Source organism: Dipodomys ordii, unplaced genomic scaffold (assembly GCF_000151885.1).
Source record: "Dipodomys ordii isolate 6190 unplaced genomic scaffold, Dord_2.0 Scaffold33, whole genome shotgun sequence".
Taxonomy (NCBI): Eukaryota; Metazoa; Chordata; class Mammalia; order Rodentia; family Heteromyidae; genus Dipodomys; species Dipodomys ordii.
This window is the reverse complement of record NW_012267249.1, coordinates 3,167,392-3,186,093: the sequence shown is the minus strand read 5'-3', so window position 1 is coordinate 3,186,093 and position 18,702 is coordinate 3,167,392. Positions and strand designations below refer to the sequence as shown.

Sequence of the window (18,702 nt, the reverse complement as noted above, 5' to 3'; positions counted from 1 at the left end):
TATTTTTTTAATCTTCTCAATTTACCCATGACTTTTAAATGGCTTTTACTCAGATAGAATTTGCCTTTGTGTCACATGGATTTTGTTAATAAGTTGTAAAGACTATTCAGAAAAGACTTCAGAAAATTCACCTTTTTTATGAAAAGCTAAATTATATTCATGATTGTCATTCAATTGCTTCTGTTCTCTCAGTACCTTTATGTAATGATCTTGTCAAATTTCAAAGTAGTTTACAGATATTAAAGTACCTAGCTTGTTGTTTTTTTAATTTTACGAGTTTTTTTCTTCATAGAAATGAAGGGACAAAAGGTGAACAAATGCAGCAGTGGTACTTACCTAGACACTGTTAAAAATAAACTGTACAATTTGGAGGGGATGGGAGGGAAAACTGGGAGAGAGGGAGGGGAAACTGGGAGAGAGGGAGGGAGGGGGTGATATTGTCCAAAAGGGAATGTACTCATTACCTGACTTATATTACTGTGACCCCTCTGTACATCATCTTTATAATAATAATTTTAAAAGTAGCTGATTTCCCCTACCAAAAAAAAAAAGACCAGATAAGAAATATATTTGGCTTTGTAGTTCATAGGATCTCTGTTAAAGTTATTCACTTCTGCCATTGTAGAAAACACATAAATATGTTGCTGTGTACCAATAAAACTTGATTTATACAGAAAGAAAAAATGCTTTTAAAAATCAACTTATGGGTTTTAAATTAAAATTTTCAAATGTAATCACTGCATTCCTTCTGGTCCTTTTGATGTTTAGTTTTGTGTCTTTTTTCTAAGTGACTATCATAAATTAATTTCATTTGTAAATAATTGTTGTTTCCTCTCTACAAGACACAATTCCAGATGTGGAATTTATTGCTGAATAAATAATAAAGACAAGGCCCCAGTGAGGGAGACAAATAAATGGAAAATATTAAGTAATATTAACTGCTGTGTGGCTAATTTGAAGAGTAATGTAATAGAGGAGGTCTACATAACTACTTCAGATTGAGTGGTCAGGAAAGGATTCTCTCTGAGGGGGTGATATTTAAATTGAGACTCTGACAGATAGGACACTAGCCATATGCATACTAGAATGAAACATAGTAATGTAAAGACATTAGGAGGTTGGCCTCCTACAGAGGCTAAGAAGACTCCTGTGTTGAGCAGTGAATGGAGAGAGCTGGTAACAGGAGTTAAGGTTGAAGAGGTAGAGTTCAGATCATGTAGGTCTAAGTACCTTGATAAGGTACTTGGAATCTCTGGAAGACTAGAGTGATGTGATCTATAGTTAAGGTAGGAAAGTAGAGTGGTCTAAACTGAGAACCTCTCACCTCCAAATATACATAGACAAAAGATTGCTTTTCTGCTAAGTCATACCAAATAACTGAGTTTTTCTAGAAAAGCTGCCTTAGAGATAAGAAATTGGGCCAAATTCCATTTTTTGAGAATCCCATCTTCACTATTAACTCTTTTAACACTGAGCAAATTATAAGACTTCTTTCTGTACTGGTTTCTTCATCATTAAAATAAAGATAATAGTACTTGACTTTTAAAATAGTTTTTAATTGAAAAAATGCATGTATTTAGAATCGTCCTTGGGACATAAGAAGTACTTAATAGATATTCAGTCTTTTTTGCTGTCAAATCATGATTGTAATCCCAGTAGCTATTCTGGAGACTGGAGTATGGAGGATCACAATTTGAAACCAGCACATGTAGTTCATTACTTGAAAAGAGACTATTTCTATAACTTGGCTATGATGAATACTGCAGTAAGTATCCTTACTGTATCCTGACTTGTAATCTTTTAGTTAAATGCCTAAGAGTGGTATTGTTGGATCATAGGGTAGTAGTTTAGGTTTTAATCATCTTTATTCCAAATACTAACTGGGTTTGTACACCTCTAGTCCAGGTATTCAGGATACTGGAGAAGATGAATTTGTAAATTTGTAAGTTCTAGATTAGCCTGGGCTACATAATCACACTCTGCTGAAAGAAAAAACAAAAGGAAAGGAAAAAGAGGAGGAAAGTGAGGAGGAGACAACTGGTGGCTCATGCTTGTAATTCTAGCTACTCAGGAGACTAACATCTGAGGATCACAGATCAAAGACAGATCAGGCTGAAAAGTCCATGAAACTCTTCTCTAGTTAACCACCAAAAAATAAGGAGAAAAAAGCCAGAAGTAGAGCAGTGGTTCAAATAGTAGCGTACTAGCCTTGAGCAAAAAAGCAAAAAACTCAAGGACTACACTCAGCGCCTGGGTTCAAGCTCCTGGACCAGACTGGTACCAAAAAAACAATAAAAATAAATACTAATTAGAATGATAATGTAACATTAATCATTACATAATATCAGATTTATATATGTCTGTTTGGAAGTATGATGTGATGCTATTAGATCCATGTGATGTTAGAACCACTCTGTTCTAAAATCTATCCACTTCCTCTAAGCTGTGGATCATATCTCTATAAGCCCTACTTACATAGTAAGGAAGAATACACATTTTACTTAGTTTTAAGTCTATTTAAGACTGCCTGAAGGACAAAGGGAGTTAAAGCCTCTGCATTTTCATTAGCCATTCATTGCTAGCTGCCTTGTTAAAGGAAATATTGATGTTTTCTGGGATTCTTCTCTCTGCATGCACATACAGAGGCATATAATTACTACAAAGGAAGTGGGGGAGGGACAACTGCCAAGGGGAGATCCACTTCCTCTTCTTTGTTCACATCTGCTGCTTGGAAGAGACAGGATTTATTGCTTTCTTTAAGAAAAGGATTGCCTAGTTTGCTACCCCTCCCCCCCTTTCTGGTGGATCATCCCTGAGGAATATTACATCTCCTGACACTTATCTCCAAATGAAGTAAAACTAAATGAAGAGGAGCTGGAAGCAGAGAATCAGTTGAAGGGCTAGAAATACTTGCAAATAAGAGAGAGGCTGACAAGTGCATTCCACACCAGTCTAGTCAGTCTCCCTGCCTCTATAGTTCCTTCTTGGTGACTACAGTAAGCAGGTGTTCTATTTCCATTTCTTCCATTTTGAGCTCCGCATATTGGCATAAGATTTTGTTTTATCCACACTGAAAGAATTCTTAATGGTCTTTAGATGATATTTGATACATCTTTTTTTTTTCCTGTTTTCTAGTTTTCATTTCTGGGATAAACATCACTCCCTACTTACCCCTTTGTACTTCTTCCTCCTCTACCTCATTCTCTAAATGTATGGAAAACTATTATTTCTTTTGTATTTTCCAGCCTCTATGAATATTTAAAACATGATAACCTGTAGATAGCCTATGTTTATTTTTTGAAGTTTTATTATGAATAACAGGATTAAAGGAGGGAGAAATAGAAATGACAAGAAACATTTCCTATTTTCCATGCAGGAAATAAAAGTTAAAGACTCAATATAGTGTCTCCTATCTATAATATATATATATATATATATTTTTTTTTTTGGTCATGGGACTTGAACTCCGAGCCTGGGCACTGTCCCTCAGCTGTTCAGCTCAAGGCAAGCACTCTACCACTGAGCCACAGCACCACTTCAATTTTTTGAGTGGTTTATTGGAGATAAGAGTCTCAAGGACTTTCCTGTCCTGGCTGGCTTTGAACCACGATCCTCAGATGTCTGCCTCCTAAGTAGCTAGGATTACAGGTGTGAGCCACCAGTGCCCTGCTGCTTTTTAAATTTTTATTCAATTGTACCATCTTCTAGATATCTCTCACTTGTTTCTATTTCCAGTTAGATTTCTTTGGGCAAAGTGCAAAGTGCTCTGTTATTGATACTCTTCTAATGAAAATTTTTGCTAATAACATGAGGTTGCACTGTATTTTTTATGTTTTTTGGTTTGTTTGTTTCCAGTCATGGGTCTTGAACTCAGGGCTTGGGTGCTATCCCTGGGCTTTTTTTTTTTTCTTAAGACTAATGCACTTTCACTTTGAGCCACCACTCCAATTCCAGTTTTCTAGCTATAGTATTGGAGATAAGAGTCTCATGGACTTTTCTACTTAGGTTGGCTTCTAACTGTGATTCTTACATATCACCCTCCTCAATAGATAGGATTACAGTCATGAGCCACCAATGCCCTGCCTTGCATTGTACTTTTTATAAGTATAAAAATCTCAGGCTGGGGGGTGCTGGGAAGGTGGCTCAGTGGTAGAGCGCTTGCCTAGCATGCATGAGGCCCTGGGTTCGATTCCTCAGCACCACATAAGCAAGAAGAAAAAAGCCGGAAGTGGCACTGTGGCTCAAGTGGTAGAGCGCTAGCCTTGAGCTGAAGAGCTGAGGGACAGCACCCAGGCTCAGAGTTCAGGCCCCGCAAGTGGTAAGTGCTAGCCTTGAGCTGAACTGCTGAGGGACAGCACCCAGGCCCAGAGTTCAGGCCCCACAAGTGGTAGAGCGCTAGCCTTAAGCTGAACTGCTGAGGGACAGCACCCAGGCCCAGAGTTCAGGCCCCATGACCAGACCCCTCCCCCACCCCCCAAAAAATCTTATGCTATTCTCTATCTGAGTTTTCTCTTGGAGAAAGATGGTAAGCAGAATTTTTTTCTTAAGAATATTTGTTATCTGGATTGTGTACTTTTAAAACCATCCTTTCATTTGTTTATTACAATAACCCTGTAAAGCAATCAGTATTGGTGTTATTATTCCCATTTTGCAGATAAAGTTGAGATTTGGTGCAGTTATTTGTCTGAAGTCTTAGAGGAAACAATGTTAAGCAAAAATTTACTTGAGATTCAAACCATGATAAACCTTTAAACACTTTTTTTGTTTGTTTGTTTGTTTTGTTTTTGCTCTACCATCTCAGAAGGTGGTATAGGAAATAATGAAAGTCTGAGGGAATTGATAATGCTTTCAAAGACCTGCTGCAGTTTTACTTGTTCTGTGGCCATGTGCTTGGGCTGCCATAACAAATACCATAGACTGAGCAGCTTAAGCAGCAGAAATTTATATTTTTTTACAGATCTAGTGGCTGGGAATTCAAGATCAACATGCTGATGGAATTGGCAGTGAAGTTTCTGTCTTCTGGAGTGCAGGTGGCATCTTTTCTATGCATCCTTATATGACTTTTTTCCCCTTGAGGAACAGAGAGAGCTCTCAATCTTCTTCTTGCCTATTAGATTATGGACCCACCTTAACAGCTTCTTTAAATTTTAATTAACTCCTCTGTAGCTCTGTCTCCAAATGTTTTTAAATTGTGGGGGGAGGGTAGGGTAGGTATGAATGGGAAAGGCATAGTTAAGTCTATAACACCATGTTGATAGGTTTTGATACTTTCTGATTTTCTGGCTTAATCTGGTTAGTTGGACTCAAGCTATGTTTATATTCAATAGTTGCATGGAACCAAATATAAGAAATATCTGTATTTCTCTGGCCACAAAGGCTTGTTACATCTGTGGCACTTGCTATAAAGAACATTATAACTCTTAAATATTTTAATTAAAAAGTATCAAAATGTTACTACTTGTCATGTAACCTTGTTTGCTAAAAAAAAAAAAAAGTACAAGTAATTACTGTTCTCCTTTCTCTCCATAACCAGTCTTTACAGATGGAGAAATTAACATACAGAGAAACTGACTTGTCAGAGGTTGGAACAAGCTGTTAGTGGATCCAGGAATAAATCCCAAACCTCTTAACTCCTTAACCAGTTTTTAGTCCATTGACTATGCATCCTAGTGGTAAGTATTTACATTACACTACCCTAAAGGTAAGAAAGATTAAGAAACCTAGCAAGAACTGAATTTAAGAATTCTTTACTTCAAAATGTACCCATTATCTTGCCCATGTAATTGTAACCCCTTTGTATGGTATTTTTACAATAAAAAAAAGAATTCTTCACTTCTAATTAAAACATACATTCTCTTTATAGCCATAATGTCATTTTTGTCATTAGCATGAATTTTCCAGTTTGAGAGATGATGTTAGAAAATTTGCTTTTAAGGTATTATTTTACGAGATTAGACACATTAGAAATTATGATTAAGCAGACAAAAAAAGAAAATCATAGCAATTTCTGGAAGAGATTCTTGCCATCTTCATAGTGACTTTTTAGTTGTATTATTTGGATTTATTAGAAACAAAATTTAAGGCTTAGATTTTAAATCAGATTTGAGTTTTATGGACATTAAGAACCTATTGAAAACATTTAAAGAGAAAATGTATATGTTTAAGCATAGTTTCTAATTTTTTATGTTTATCCTTTTTCATCCCTTGCTCAAGATTTACTGAGTGGGAATGGTTTGTCTTACCTGGGATAATCAAGTTATCTGTTCGTGGCACCAAAATTATCACATTTTCTCAACAGCCTATTCTACCTCTATATCTGAAATAACTAGGATTCTTTTAATTACTAGGAAAAATGAATAGCACAGTTACATGAGAAAAAAAGGTATAATCCTTATATTAACAGGTTCTCTTGTCTATCCCTCTCCTCTGCTGACATGATACTAATAGAAATGAATGTAAACCACATATATAATTTAAAATTTTCCAATAGCCACATTAAAGAGGTAAAGAATAGTAAGGGAAATTAATTTATCTAAAAAATTGGAATATAAAAATATAAAATAAATAATATAAAAAACTTTTGAAACCTAGAGTGTTTTTTTTTGTAGCACAGCTTAATTATGATCTCAAATTTTATCAGAATTGCTTGATCTGTATTTAGATTTCCTAAATTTACAGTTGAAAAGTAGACTCATATCCAATTCTGTTCCAAATATTTATTTGTTTTTCAGTAACTGTAATTTTTAAATTTTGTTAATAAAAATAAAAATTACATACACTTTTCCGATCATATAAGCAACATTTCAAATATTCAGTAACTGTATGTGATTAGTAGCTACCATATTAAATTGAACAGTTCTAATATGAAAAGGTTTCTTTATACTATTCCTTCTCTAATACTTTTCTCACTATTCCATTGCTAGCCACCAAAACTTAAAGTGTCATCTCTTCCTTAACATCTTCTTTTCCACTCCTCTTCCAGGTTGTACCTGGGCATCTCCTTATCTCTTTTTTTCTGAGCCCCAGTACTTATTTACTTTTTGTTTATGTGCTAGTCATGGAGTTTGAATTCAAGGTGTGGGCACTGTCCCTGAGCTTCTGTGCCCAAGGCTTAGCACTCCACTTACAGTATTAGAAGAACTTAGTACTACCACCCAAAGAGAACCAATTATTGTTGACTTTTTTCCCAGTAATAATTTGGGAGATGGTATTAGTGTGTTAGGACTGCTGTAACAAAGACCATAAACTTGATGATCAAAAAACCCAGAAATTTCTTTCTGGACAGTTCTGAAGGATGGAAATCCAAATCAAGATCAACATATCAAGGTATCAACAACACTGGTTTCCTCTGAGGCTTCTTGCCCTTAGTGTATATAGATGGCCACATTCTCCCTCTGCCTTTATGCCATATTTTTCTGGCTCTATCTGTACCCAAATTTCTTTTTTTCTTTTTCATGCTAGGGATCAAATCCAGGGCCTTGTAGATGCTAGGCAAACACTAATGATTAGCCACACCCCTAGTCAAATACTCTTATGAATATGCTAATAGGAATCAATTAATAAACTTATTCTTAATTTAAAGATTCTGCCTCCAGGGCTGAGAAGATGACTCAGTGGTAGAGTGCTTGCCTTGCATGTATGCATGAGGCCCTGGGTTCAATTCCTCAGTACCACATAAATAGAAAAAGCTGCAAGTGGTGCTGTGGCTCAAGTGGTAGAGCGTTAACCTTGAGCTGAAGAGCTGTGGGATGGTGCCCAGGCCTAGAGTTCAAGCCCCACGACCACAAAAAGCAAAAACAAAACTTCTGCCTCTAAATATACTCCTAGTCTGCAGCAGTGGGGAGTGGAAACTTAAAGTAAAGTTTGATAGGGTACAATTCACCCAGTGGAATGCTGTTTGCTTTTAGCTTTTTTTCATAATTGTAAAGGTTTTTTTTAGCTTTTTACATAATTGTGATTATTCCATAAATCTAATACTTGTGTCCTTAGCCTTATCTTTAATATCATTATATTATAAATATTTTCCAAGTTATTCTTTAGCCTTTAATACAATTTTATCAGCTGTAAAAACTTTGCCAAGTGGTTTTCCAACCAAATCTTTTATCAATTTCTATTTGAATGTTTAGGTATTCCTTCTTCTCTTTGCCTATTATTAACAATAATAAAGTTTTTTAAATAAAATATTTTTCTGAATTTGGATTATTCCCTCAGAATAGAATTCTGGAAGTGGATTACATTCTTAAAACCTGATGAGCTGAGTATAGTAGTGTATACTGTAATCACTGGCAGGAGAAGGAAGATCAAAAGTTTGAGGCCAGTCTCAACAAAATTAGGGAGATCTATGTAAAAAACCAAGGGGCTTGCAGTATAGGTCAAGTAATGGGGCCTCGCCCTCTGGGCTTACTTCCCAGTATCAAAAAACAAAACAAAAAAAAAAACCAAAAAATCCCAAGTTAGTGAAGCATGCTGCCAAACCAGAGAAATATTAAATCGGGTTTTCTTGTTTTCATTTCCCACAGTGGTAGACTGGAATGAAGCTAGAAAACACAAATATGGCCACCTGTCAGAGTGTACATGCCAATATCAAGGTAAGAAAAAGCTATTTACTATGAAAAATTTTTATTTGACATTTCTTACCATAAAACTTTTGTTCTTAGATGTCCATGTTTACTAGTAACTCTGGTTAAATCAAAAGCAAATAGATTGTTATTTTTAGAGGTTCCTGTCAAAAGCAATATGCTTTGGGCTAGAAAATCAAGAATCCCATCTTCTGAGTATAAAGAATCCCAAATTGGCTTTTTAGGCATCACTGCGTAGCTTATGTCTTTCCAGAGATTTTACTTATTTAAAGCTCAGAAGAAAGGCAAGGAAGTGGCGCTGTGGCTCAAGCAGTAAAGCGCTCGCTTTGAGCTGAAGAGCGAAGGGACAGCGTCCAGGCCCAGAGTTCAAGCCCCACGACTGACCAAAAAAGAAACAAGAAACAAAAATTTCCAGGAAATTTTAAAAGCCAGGCGCCAGTGGCTCACGCCTGTAATCCTAGCTACTCAGGAGGCTGAGATCTGAGGATCACGGTTCAAAGCCAGCCCGGGCAGGAAAATCCCTGAGACTTTTATCTCCAATAAACCACTAGAAAACCGGAAGTGGCACTGTGGCTTAAGCGGTAGAGTGCTGCCTTGAGCTGAAGAGCACAGGGACAGCGCCTAAGTCTAGAGTTCAAGCCCCACGACTGACCCCCCAAAAAAAACAGAAAGGCAAAATTGGATTTTGTACTTCTACAACTACTAATAACTTTTAAAAATGAGATAATTGGAGTAAATACACTTTTAACACAGAATTTGAACTTTGTTATTTTGGTACATATGTCATGATGATTCTGCTTTAACATTTTTTCAATAGAAACTGCTGACTTCCTGGAGCTAGGTAAGATATTTTTCTTGTTTCTGTTAAATAAGGGGAATTACTAGACAGATATTAGATTGTAATCAGCTTTAACAAATTAGGAAAAGAATTCCATGTATTTTTCTCATAATCCAGTGAACCCTGTGCTCTTGTCTGCCTAATTAGCCTATGTAATTCATTAAATCCTATTTATCTGGAGGCTATAGATCAAGCTAACAAAAGGAAGGAGGAATGGTTTATATAGAAAACAGGGAAATAAGGAAACTGTACCAAACTGGAAATAACATCTTAATTCTCTGAATCTAAAACTAAAACAAATCCTTACTGATCATATATTGTTCTTTTGGGATTTTTCCTCTAAGAACTTACTGGAAGATAGATTGACTTTAAAATAAATCTTACAGTTTTGTGAAGCTATGACTAAATAACTGAAATTTTATCAAATAACAAGTCATATTGATACTTCATTTTGTTTTCATCCATGAATAGTGTACTTTAAGACTAGGATTTAAGAATAGAACTAATACTAGTATTTTTCAATAAGCTTTCAGGATTTATATATAAACATCAGCTTTCGTAGCTTAGAATTCCTTAAAGAAATCCTTCCACATATTGCATAAGTGTTGATATCCTGATGCCTTTATCAATTTTTATTCACATATTTTAATGTTTTGTTAATGTAACTTAATATTTTCAGCTCTTTATTTTCATTCTGTATTTGCTTATTCTCACCACTCCTTCCTGTAACATATCTTTTTTTTTTTTAACATACTTTTTTCATTGCTCACTGACAGAAGGCTATAGAACACTAGACTAGAAGTTAGAACTTCTGGTTTGTTGAAAGCCATCTCTGACAGTCACTTTCTGACTCTAATGTTCAGTTTTCTGATTGGTAAAATGGGGATAATAATTCCTTTCTGCCTACTTCATTGTTGTAAGATTACTAACATAAGCTTATAGATATGAATATATCTTAGAATCACTCTAATATTTTTCAGCTTTGGGGAATTATTTTTATTGTGTTCAGTGACTATGCTGAGGCTTTATACTAAATAGGACATTCTTTGAACTGAGCGTTATGAATGTGAGCTGAATAAATTAATGAAGTGAAATAATACTATAAAGGTACCTGGAATTGGGTTATCAAATGATAGTTTTAAAACTCCTTAAAACTCTTCTTCAAACTTTCTAAGGTGCCAGTGTGTTGTGGGAAAGCTTAGACATAAAATTCAGGCAGGACTTGGCTCAGAGTTCTCTAGTGATCAGTGTTTGTGGCTTCAGATCAATTACTTAATCTTTCGAGCACATTTCCTCATTTTTAGAATGGCAGGCTGTAATTAACATCAGAGATATTGGATTAGTCTGGTGTGATACAGTCAATGATAGCTGCCACTTTTTGTTTTGTTGCTAATAGAAGTAACAATAGTTGTAATGCTGTGATAGCATTAAGAATGTTAACAGGAAGTTATGAAACATAGATGCCCAATTTATGTAAAGTATTTGTAACATTTGAAAGTATATTTTACCTCTTGAGAATATTGGTATGACAGGTATATCTTCCCAAATAAGTTGATGTTGCATATTTCATTTTTCCTGTCAAGCATTTAGAGCATCTCAAATACAAGACTAAAATAAAATTCAGAATTGTGACTCCTTGGTGCTAGAATAGATCTTTAAATAATACATTTGCTTAGCATTTCAAACTTTGATATTTTGTATTTCTTATAAAATTTCCTGTCTTGAACTCTTTAAATTGTTGTAGATTTTTAGTCATATCAGATAAATTGTTAGATATTTGTTTATTTGTTTTTGTTAGCCACATTCTAACTTTTAGTGCCATAGTCACTGTCTTCTGATTATTAGAAAGCATTTCTAGGAACTGTTTGCTTACTGCTGCTGTGATTTTCCTAGTCGCAGCCACCATTCTTACACAAATTCTTTATTGTTACATGTTCAGAGGGGTTACAGTCACATATATCAGATAAAGAGTACATTTCTTGTGCAACAGTGTCACCCTTTCCCTCATTCTCTCCCAGTTTTTCCCTCCTGACCCCACCTACCAGTTTTATAGTTCATGTTCAGCATAGTGTCTAGTGAATATCATTGCTGCATTTGTTCACCCTTTGTCCTATCTTTCCTGTGCCCCCTTCAAACCCTCCCAAAGATGGATAAACAAACACGACAAAGTTTCCATTTCCAAGAGTGCATTTCAATAAATACTATTTTATATGATCAGATGCACTTTTGTGATCCTCTCCTTAGAATATCCTCCTTCCTTTGGTCTCTCCGTGTAAATGCCTAGAAATCCTATATAATATAATGTATCATGTCCCAGTGTATTTTTTTTCTTTTATCATCCATTGTGTTTATTTGTAGATTTATAGGCATATTCTAGTTACCACAAATGAGGGAAACTATGCAACTGAAGTTTCTTTGGGTCTGGCTTACTCTATTTCCTTATGAATGGTGCACTATCATCTGATGGATGAGTAGAATTCTATTGTATATATGTACCACATTTTTTTAATCTATTCATCCACTGAGGACTATGTGGGTTGATTCCATATCTTGGCTATGGTAAACAATCCAGCTAACATCAGTTTACACCTAGATTTTTGACACAGCTCCCCAAACAACATCCAGCCCTACCTGCTCCATTCTTCACCCTGCAACCAGAATGACTGATACCTGAACACTGCTCTCTATAACCCCTTTTTGAAACTACTTTTTCTTTAAATTCTATCCAGCAACTATACCAAAAGATCTAATTTTTGGAGTTGTTTTTTCTCACCTCCAAGCCTTTGTACATGTTTTTCTTTTGTCTGAAACAAGCAGCTGTTTCCTTTCTCTTTGCCTCTTGCTTATCCTTTTACACTTTTGCTTAGGAGCCTGAAGTTTACTTCTGTCCACAAACCCTCTACCTCTCCAAGTTAACCTTTACCACAATAAACTATTTTGTATCTGACCTTCACTATAATGAAACTGATAGGAAAACATTGGATACAATTTGTTGTCTATCATCTAGCATAATACTATTTATATTTCTTGGATGAGTAGATAGAGAAATGGCTTTCTTACTCATGCTAAGTGTTCTTGAACTTCCTTTAGTTGGGTCTCAGGTGACATGGTCACATTTTCTACTGTGATTTGCTTTATCTCTCTCAAGCATAGTTCCCAGACTGAATTTGATAGCCCACATATGACTTTATTAGTCTAGGAAAGAAGATACTGTCACTTCTGTCCTGTTCCCCTCCCTTTTTTTCTTCCCTCCCTTCTTCTTTCCTTTTTGTGGTACTGGGGATTGAAGTTAGGATCTCATGCTTCCTAGGCAAATGTTCTACTATTTAAGCCACATCCCAGTCCACATGTTCTTTTCTTCTTTTTATTTACTTGGAAACTTTTTATTGAGCATAATTAGGTCTCAAATACTATGTTAAACTGTGGAGATTAGAAAATGAATAAGAGTTTAAATAGTTGGAATGACATGATGTAGAATATGAAGGTTAATAAACAATATGTTAGAATATAGAGAAATGGTAAGATGAGCAGTTATGAAACCAACATAGCTAAATTTCTTTTAGGCTACTCTTAAGGTCCTTTTTAGCTTGAACATTGTTATTCTGTATCTTGGAAGCCTCCAGAATCCAGACTTTTCACTTCAGGGTTACTGCCTAGCCTTTCAGGAACCTCTGATTTTTTCCCCCTATCTCAGCAGTCTTTCCTGTTGCCTAAAAAGAACATTAAACTTGCTTTAGGTGTTTTTTTTAAATTTTCGTTTCTTTTCTCTCCTTTTCATCTTTTTTTTCTTTCTTTTTCTTGGTGCCAATCCTGGGCTTGAACACAGGGTCTTGGCACTGTTCTTGAGCTTTTTTTTTTGCTCAAGGCTAAGTCGTCTACCATTTGAGCCCTAGTTCTACTTTCAGCTTTGGTGGTTAATTGGAGATAAGAGTCTCACAAACTTTCCTGTCTGGGCTGGCTTTGAACCCATTTAGGTGTTTTTTTTTTCCTATTAAATAAAATGCATGAAGTGATTTCCTTTTTCATCTTTATGCATTTTTTCATTATTTAGAGAATACCTCATTGATTTCTGTAATCAAACCCATGTAGATAAGAACTTACATATTTAATACAGTGTGTTTACCCATGTACAAAATGGAAAAAATTAAGTTTAACATTTCTAGACCAAGGTGGCTATTAATTTCTGTACAATGCCAACTCAATATGGTTTTAAAGTTGACAGTACAGCTAAAATTTCCAAAATTCAAATTATATATGCATATATATTCACATAAAAGACCAATAATAGCATTATGTTATACATCAATAGAGCAACAACTTTTCCAGGTTATATAGTCATCTGAACAAGAACAAAATTAGACATCCAAGCTAAGACAAATATCCATGTATGACAAAGAGCAAATGTTCTTAATTAGTAAAGACCGCTTTGAATCTGAGATGAAAGATTACCTCAGTTTATAAAAAAGGAAAGGTAAAAAACTGATAAGCTTCAAAAGGTCGTCAACATTATTAGTAATTAAAGAACTGCAAAAAAACATAATAGTATAAAAGGACACTTTAGCACACTCCATTAATAAAAAGCAAAAAAAAAAAGATTTAAAAATTTTTGAAAAAATTTTTGAAAAAATCAAAATTTTCAAAATTTTTGGAAAAAAAAAACCTTGAAACTCCAGAAACATGAAGTTGTTACTTTGTGATACCTGGCAACATTTTTTTTATTAGCTTCTCAATCATCATTTGAAAAGAAAATATTCTTGAATAACATCATTAAAAATAGCTCTGATAAAGCAAGTCACTACGTATCATCAAGCCAGGTACAAGCTATTTCCTTATTCTTTTTCAGTAAGGAGGAAGCCACATAGAAATGTTACTGAAGCATTATCACATAATTCAAGCTATATTTTTTTGCCTAACCTTTTGCTCCAACCTCTAGGCATTTAATGAAGGGCTGTACATATTAAATCACTAACACTCTTCTTTGAATACATTTTTAACTCCCAAACTAGATGGTAGAAATGTGCATTAATGAAACCATTGCATTGATACTAAGAACAGCTTCTACTTGAACCATCCCCCTTTTAGCCAGAGTATTAATGAGTTCATTGTTTCTAGTAAGTTGTCTGATCATATACTTAAAAGGACACTATTGATACAATTCAGTATTATATATATTTATTATATATTATACATAATTCAATATTATTTGTTTTCAGAAAATATATTTTTGGCTTGGTGTTGTATTTTTAGGTAATAAATAATAAAAACAGCAAACTAATTTCCATACATGGTGCTTATACCTGTAATACTAGCAATGCAATAGTTTGAAATCAGCCTGGGACACATAGCAAGTTCTGCACATACACAGTTGTGTGCCTAAGCTACATAGTAAGGCCCTATCTCAAAAATAAATCACCAGGAACCTGTGGCTCACACCTGTATTTCTAGCTACTTAGCAGGCTGAGATCTGAGGATTGCAGTTCAAAGCCAGCCCAGGCAGGAAAGTCCTTGAAACTCTTATCTCCAATTAACCACTAGAAAACCGGAAGTAGTGCTATAGTTCAAGTGATAGAGCACTCGCCATGACCTGAAAAGCTGAGGGACAGCGCCCAGACCCAGAGTTCAAGCCCCACAACTGCGCCCCCCCAACAAAAAAATCAAGCTAATGATTTTAAAGGGTTTTGAGTAAATAACGTTTTGAGCATGAACTACTTGTATATCTTACAGCTTTGCTTGAGATACTTCAGATTTTTTTAGTACAATTTATTAATCATCTAAAAAGGGCCAAGAAAACATACTGCTAAAGGTATCTGTACAGCAACTTTACAATAAAATTTTTAAAAAATTTAAAAGGGCTTATTCTAGCAGATATTTAAATTATACAAAATATAGAGTGCTCCTGGTCCTAAGATAGACAACTAATGAAAGCATCTGCATATAGCCCAGAATAAATTTAAGAATATATAAGAAATTAATTTTAGATCAAGATAACATTTAAAATCAGTGAGAAGATCTTTTGTTTAATAGATGATGTTGGAGCATAGATAAAGTAGAAAGGGAAAATTAAATCTGTACCTTATTTGTTCATAAAATAAATTACAAATAGATCAATTATTTAAATTTTAAAAATGAAACTAGAGAAGTCCTAGGAGAAGACATGGGCTAAGATTTTTTATGATACTGAAATAAGAAAAATATGACAGGAAAACCAAAAAGCCATAAAAGACTGAGAAACTAACAGACAAACCCTACCAAACTGAGACAAACATCTTAACATGTACGATAAACAAAAAGCAAATGTTCTTAATTAGTAGAGACCTCTTTGAATGTGAGAGGATGAAAGATTGCCTCGTTTATGAAAAAGAAAAAATAAAAAGATCAGCTCCAAAAGGCCTTCAACATTAAAGAACTGTAAAACATATTATAGTATAAAAGTACAATAGTTTCACATAAGCTTTTTTTCTTTTGTGGGTCCTGAGATTCTAGACTCAAGGCCTTGACCTTGCTTGAAGAGCCACTATACCTCTAGCCTTGAGCCATACCTCTAGCCCCAGAGTATAATAATATTTCTTTTTTTGGGGAGGGAGTCTGGTCGTGGAGCCTGAACTCTGGGCCTGGGCGCTGTCCCTCAGCTCTTCAGCTCAAGGCTAGCGCTCTAGTACTTGAGCCACAGCACCACTTCAGGCTTTTTTCTTTTTGCTTATGTGGCACTGAGGAATCGAACCCAGGGCCTCAGGCATGCAAGGCAAGTGTTCTACCACTGAGCCACCTTCCGAGCCCCTATAATAATATTTCACAGTTAAGATTTATCATAGTTACAGAGATTTTTTTTTTGTGGTCTGAGACAGAAACTCAAACTTAGTATCTGATGCTTTTACTAATTGGCTGGCACTCTACCACCTGAGCTATGCCTCCAACCCCAAAATTACAGAGATGTTTCAAACCAGTTTTAGCAAATCTGTGTGGGAAACACACTCTCATGCACTTTTAATATGAACAGATCTTCTAAAGGATCTTTTGACAATATACATTATATAAAGATCAAAACTATTCATATTCTGTCCATTAGTCCCGTGCTTTAGAATTTGTCCTAAGGAGACTATACGTTAGACTTTCTGCCACTGAGTCAAATGCCTGAAACAGTTTGCCAGAGGGAAGATTTATTTTGACTCAACTAAGTTTATTTTGACTCTAACTAAGTTCTACCTTCTGTAGTCCCATCATCTCCAGTAGTCTGCTCATATTTCTAATCCATGAGTGCATCAAACCATTGGTTAGGTTAATGCACTTGTGAGTTAATCATTTCTAGAAACACCTTCAGAGACATACCTAGATGTGTGTTTTGCTGATCTTTTAGGGATCTTTCAATCTACTGAAGTTAATAGTAAAATGAACTATCACAGCGGTAATTTGTATGGATTCAAAGATAAATAAAGGACTATATTCAAAAAACTATAAAACATTTAAATGACCATTAACAGGATTCAATTAACATTATTATGGGATCATATAAATCATATAAATTGAGCAGTGGAACATTATTTAGCCAGTGGCTCTTTTATTTCTCTTATGAATTTGGGTTCCACATTTAGATGGAACAAAGTAGTTCAAAGAAGAGAAATATGACCAGAATAGCATTAGTAGCTACTATATAAATATTTTGTTATTATCTATTTTCTCTCAAGATGTAAGCTTCATGTAGCAGAAACTTTGCAACAAAGAGAGAGTGTATATATAATAATACATCCTCAGTGCCTAGAACTAGGCTTGGCATCTGTTAGATGGTCAATAAATATTTGGTAATTAGCAAGTATTAGAAAAAAAAGTATGCACTCACATGATCTCTTGTATTTTTATATTTTATTATCCTTTTGTCTATTTTTATTTAGTTATTTTGTGGTACAGAGGGTTGAACCCAGAATCTCAACCTTGCAAGCAGTGTTTTACCAGTCTTTTTGCTTTTTAGTTAGGTTTTTTGGGGATAGGGTTTTGTGCTATTTACTGAGGCCAGCCTTGTACTACAGTCCTTCTACCTCTGCCTCCTAAATAGCTGGGATTATAAGCATATACCACCATGTCTGATCTGTGGATCTTTACCATTTTTAAGTAATTTAGTATCATTTGTAAATCCTTTAGGTAGGAATCTCATTTTCCTAATAATAAATTTGTCATATGGTATGTGTTAGACCTTATAAAACATTTATTATCTAGTAATATAAATCATATAGCTTGCCTCTGCTCATCTGAGTTCAAATATTTCTTCTGTCCATAACTAAGATAGTCCCCAGTCTCAATTACATGACCACATTTTATTACATTCAAATACTACATGTTAGTTTGTTTTATATGTATTAATCATATCTCATCACATACCAGAATATAAATCTCATGAGAACAGGGATATCTGTTATACTGCCTTGTACTTGGAAGTTCCTCAGTAAGCGTCTGTTGAATAAGTAATTGAAAATATCCAAATAAGTAATTGAATAAGTAATTGAAAATTGTGTGTGTGTCTGCGTGTGTGTCTGCGTGTGTGTCTGCGTGTGTGTCTATGCGCCAGTCCTGGGGGAACTCAGGGCCTGGATGCTGTCTCTTTTTTTTTCTCAAAGCTTATACTCTACCACTTGAGCCATACCTCCACTTCTAGCTTTTTGGTGATTATTTGGAGATACAAATGTCATGGACTTTCCTGCCTAGTTTAGCTTCCAACTGCAGTCCTCAGATCTCAGACTCCTGGGTGACTAGGATTATAGGCATGAGCCACCGGTGTTTGGCTCAAATTATAATGTTTTAATTATAATATTTGAATAATTGAAGCTCCTCATATATATCTACATTATAAAACGTTATACTTCTATTTGTTAATGATACTGATCTTCACAGTGATCCCCTAGCCTTAAGTATGGACTAAATTTCCCTGAATTACATCCTCAAGGCAGTCAGTGTGCCTTATCTCATTAACTTAAATTTATGTTTATTATAACAGTATTTATCTTATTAATATTTCTACTTTTTATTTAAAAGCTCAATGAATTTAGGAACTTCTTGTTCTCCTAATATTTAACATACTTCTATCAGATGAAGAATGTATGTATATACATCATATATAATTCATATTATCCTTATCTTTCAGATGAGAAAAACTGAGGTTTGGAAAGATTAAATGATTTATCCAAGAAAGTTACCTACAGAGGGCTGGGAAGGTGGCTCAGTGGTAGAGCACTTGCCTTGCAAGCCTGAGGCCCTGGGTTCAATTCCTCAGCACCATATAAGCAAAAAGAAAAAAGC

General features: G+C 34.9%; 1 protein-coding gene across 1 annotated transcript in view; it reads left to right on the top strand.

The window, feature by feature from the left end:
• Positions 1 to 4,954: 4,954 nt before the first annotated feature.
• The window catches only part of Scmh1 (sex comb on midleg homolog 1 (Drosophila)), an 85,190-nt gene continuing 71,442 nt past the window's right edge, over positions 4,955 to 18,702 (top strand). The window contains exons 1-4 of the mRNA XM_013017027.1: positions 4,955 to 5,030; positions 5,534 to 5,672; positions 8,520 to 8,588; positions 9,397 to 9,420. Of these exons, the coding sequence (XP_012872481.1) occupies positions 5,660 to 5,672; positions 8,520 to 8,588; positions 9,397 to 9,420 (106 nt within the window). The 5' untranslated portion in view covers positions 4,955 to 5,030; positions 5,534 to 5,659. The remainder of the gene's footprint in view (positions 5,031 to 5,533; positions 5,673 to 8,519; positions 8,589 to 9,396; positions 9,421 to 18,702) is intronic.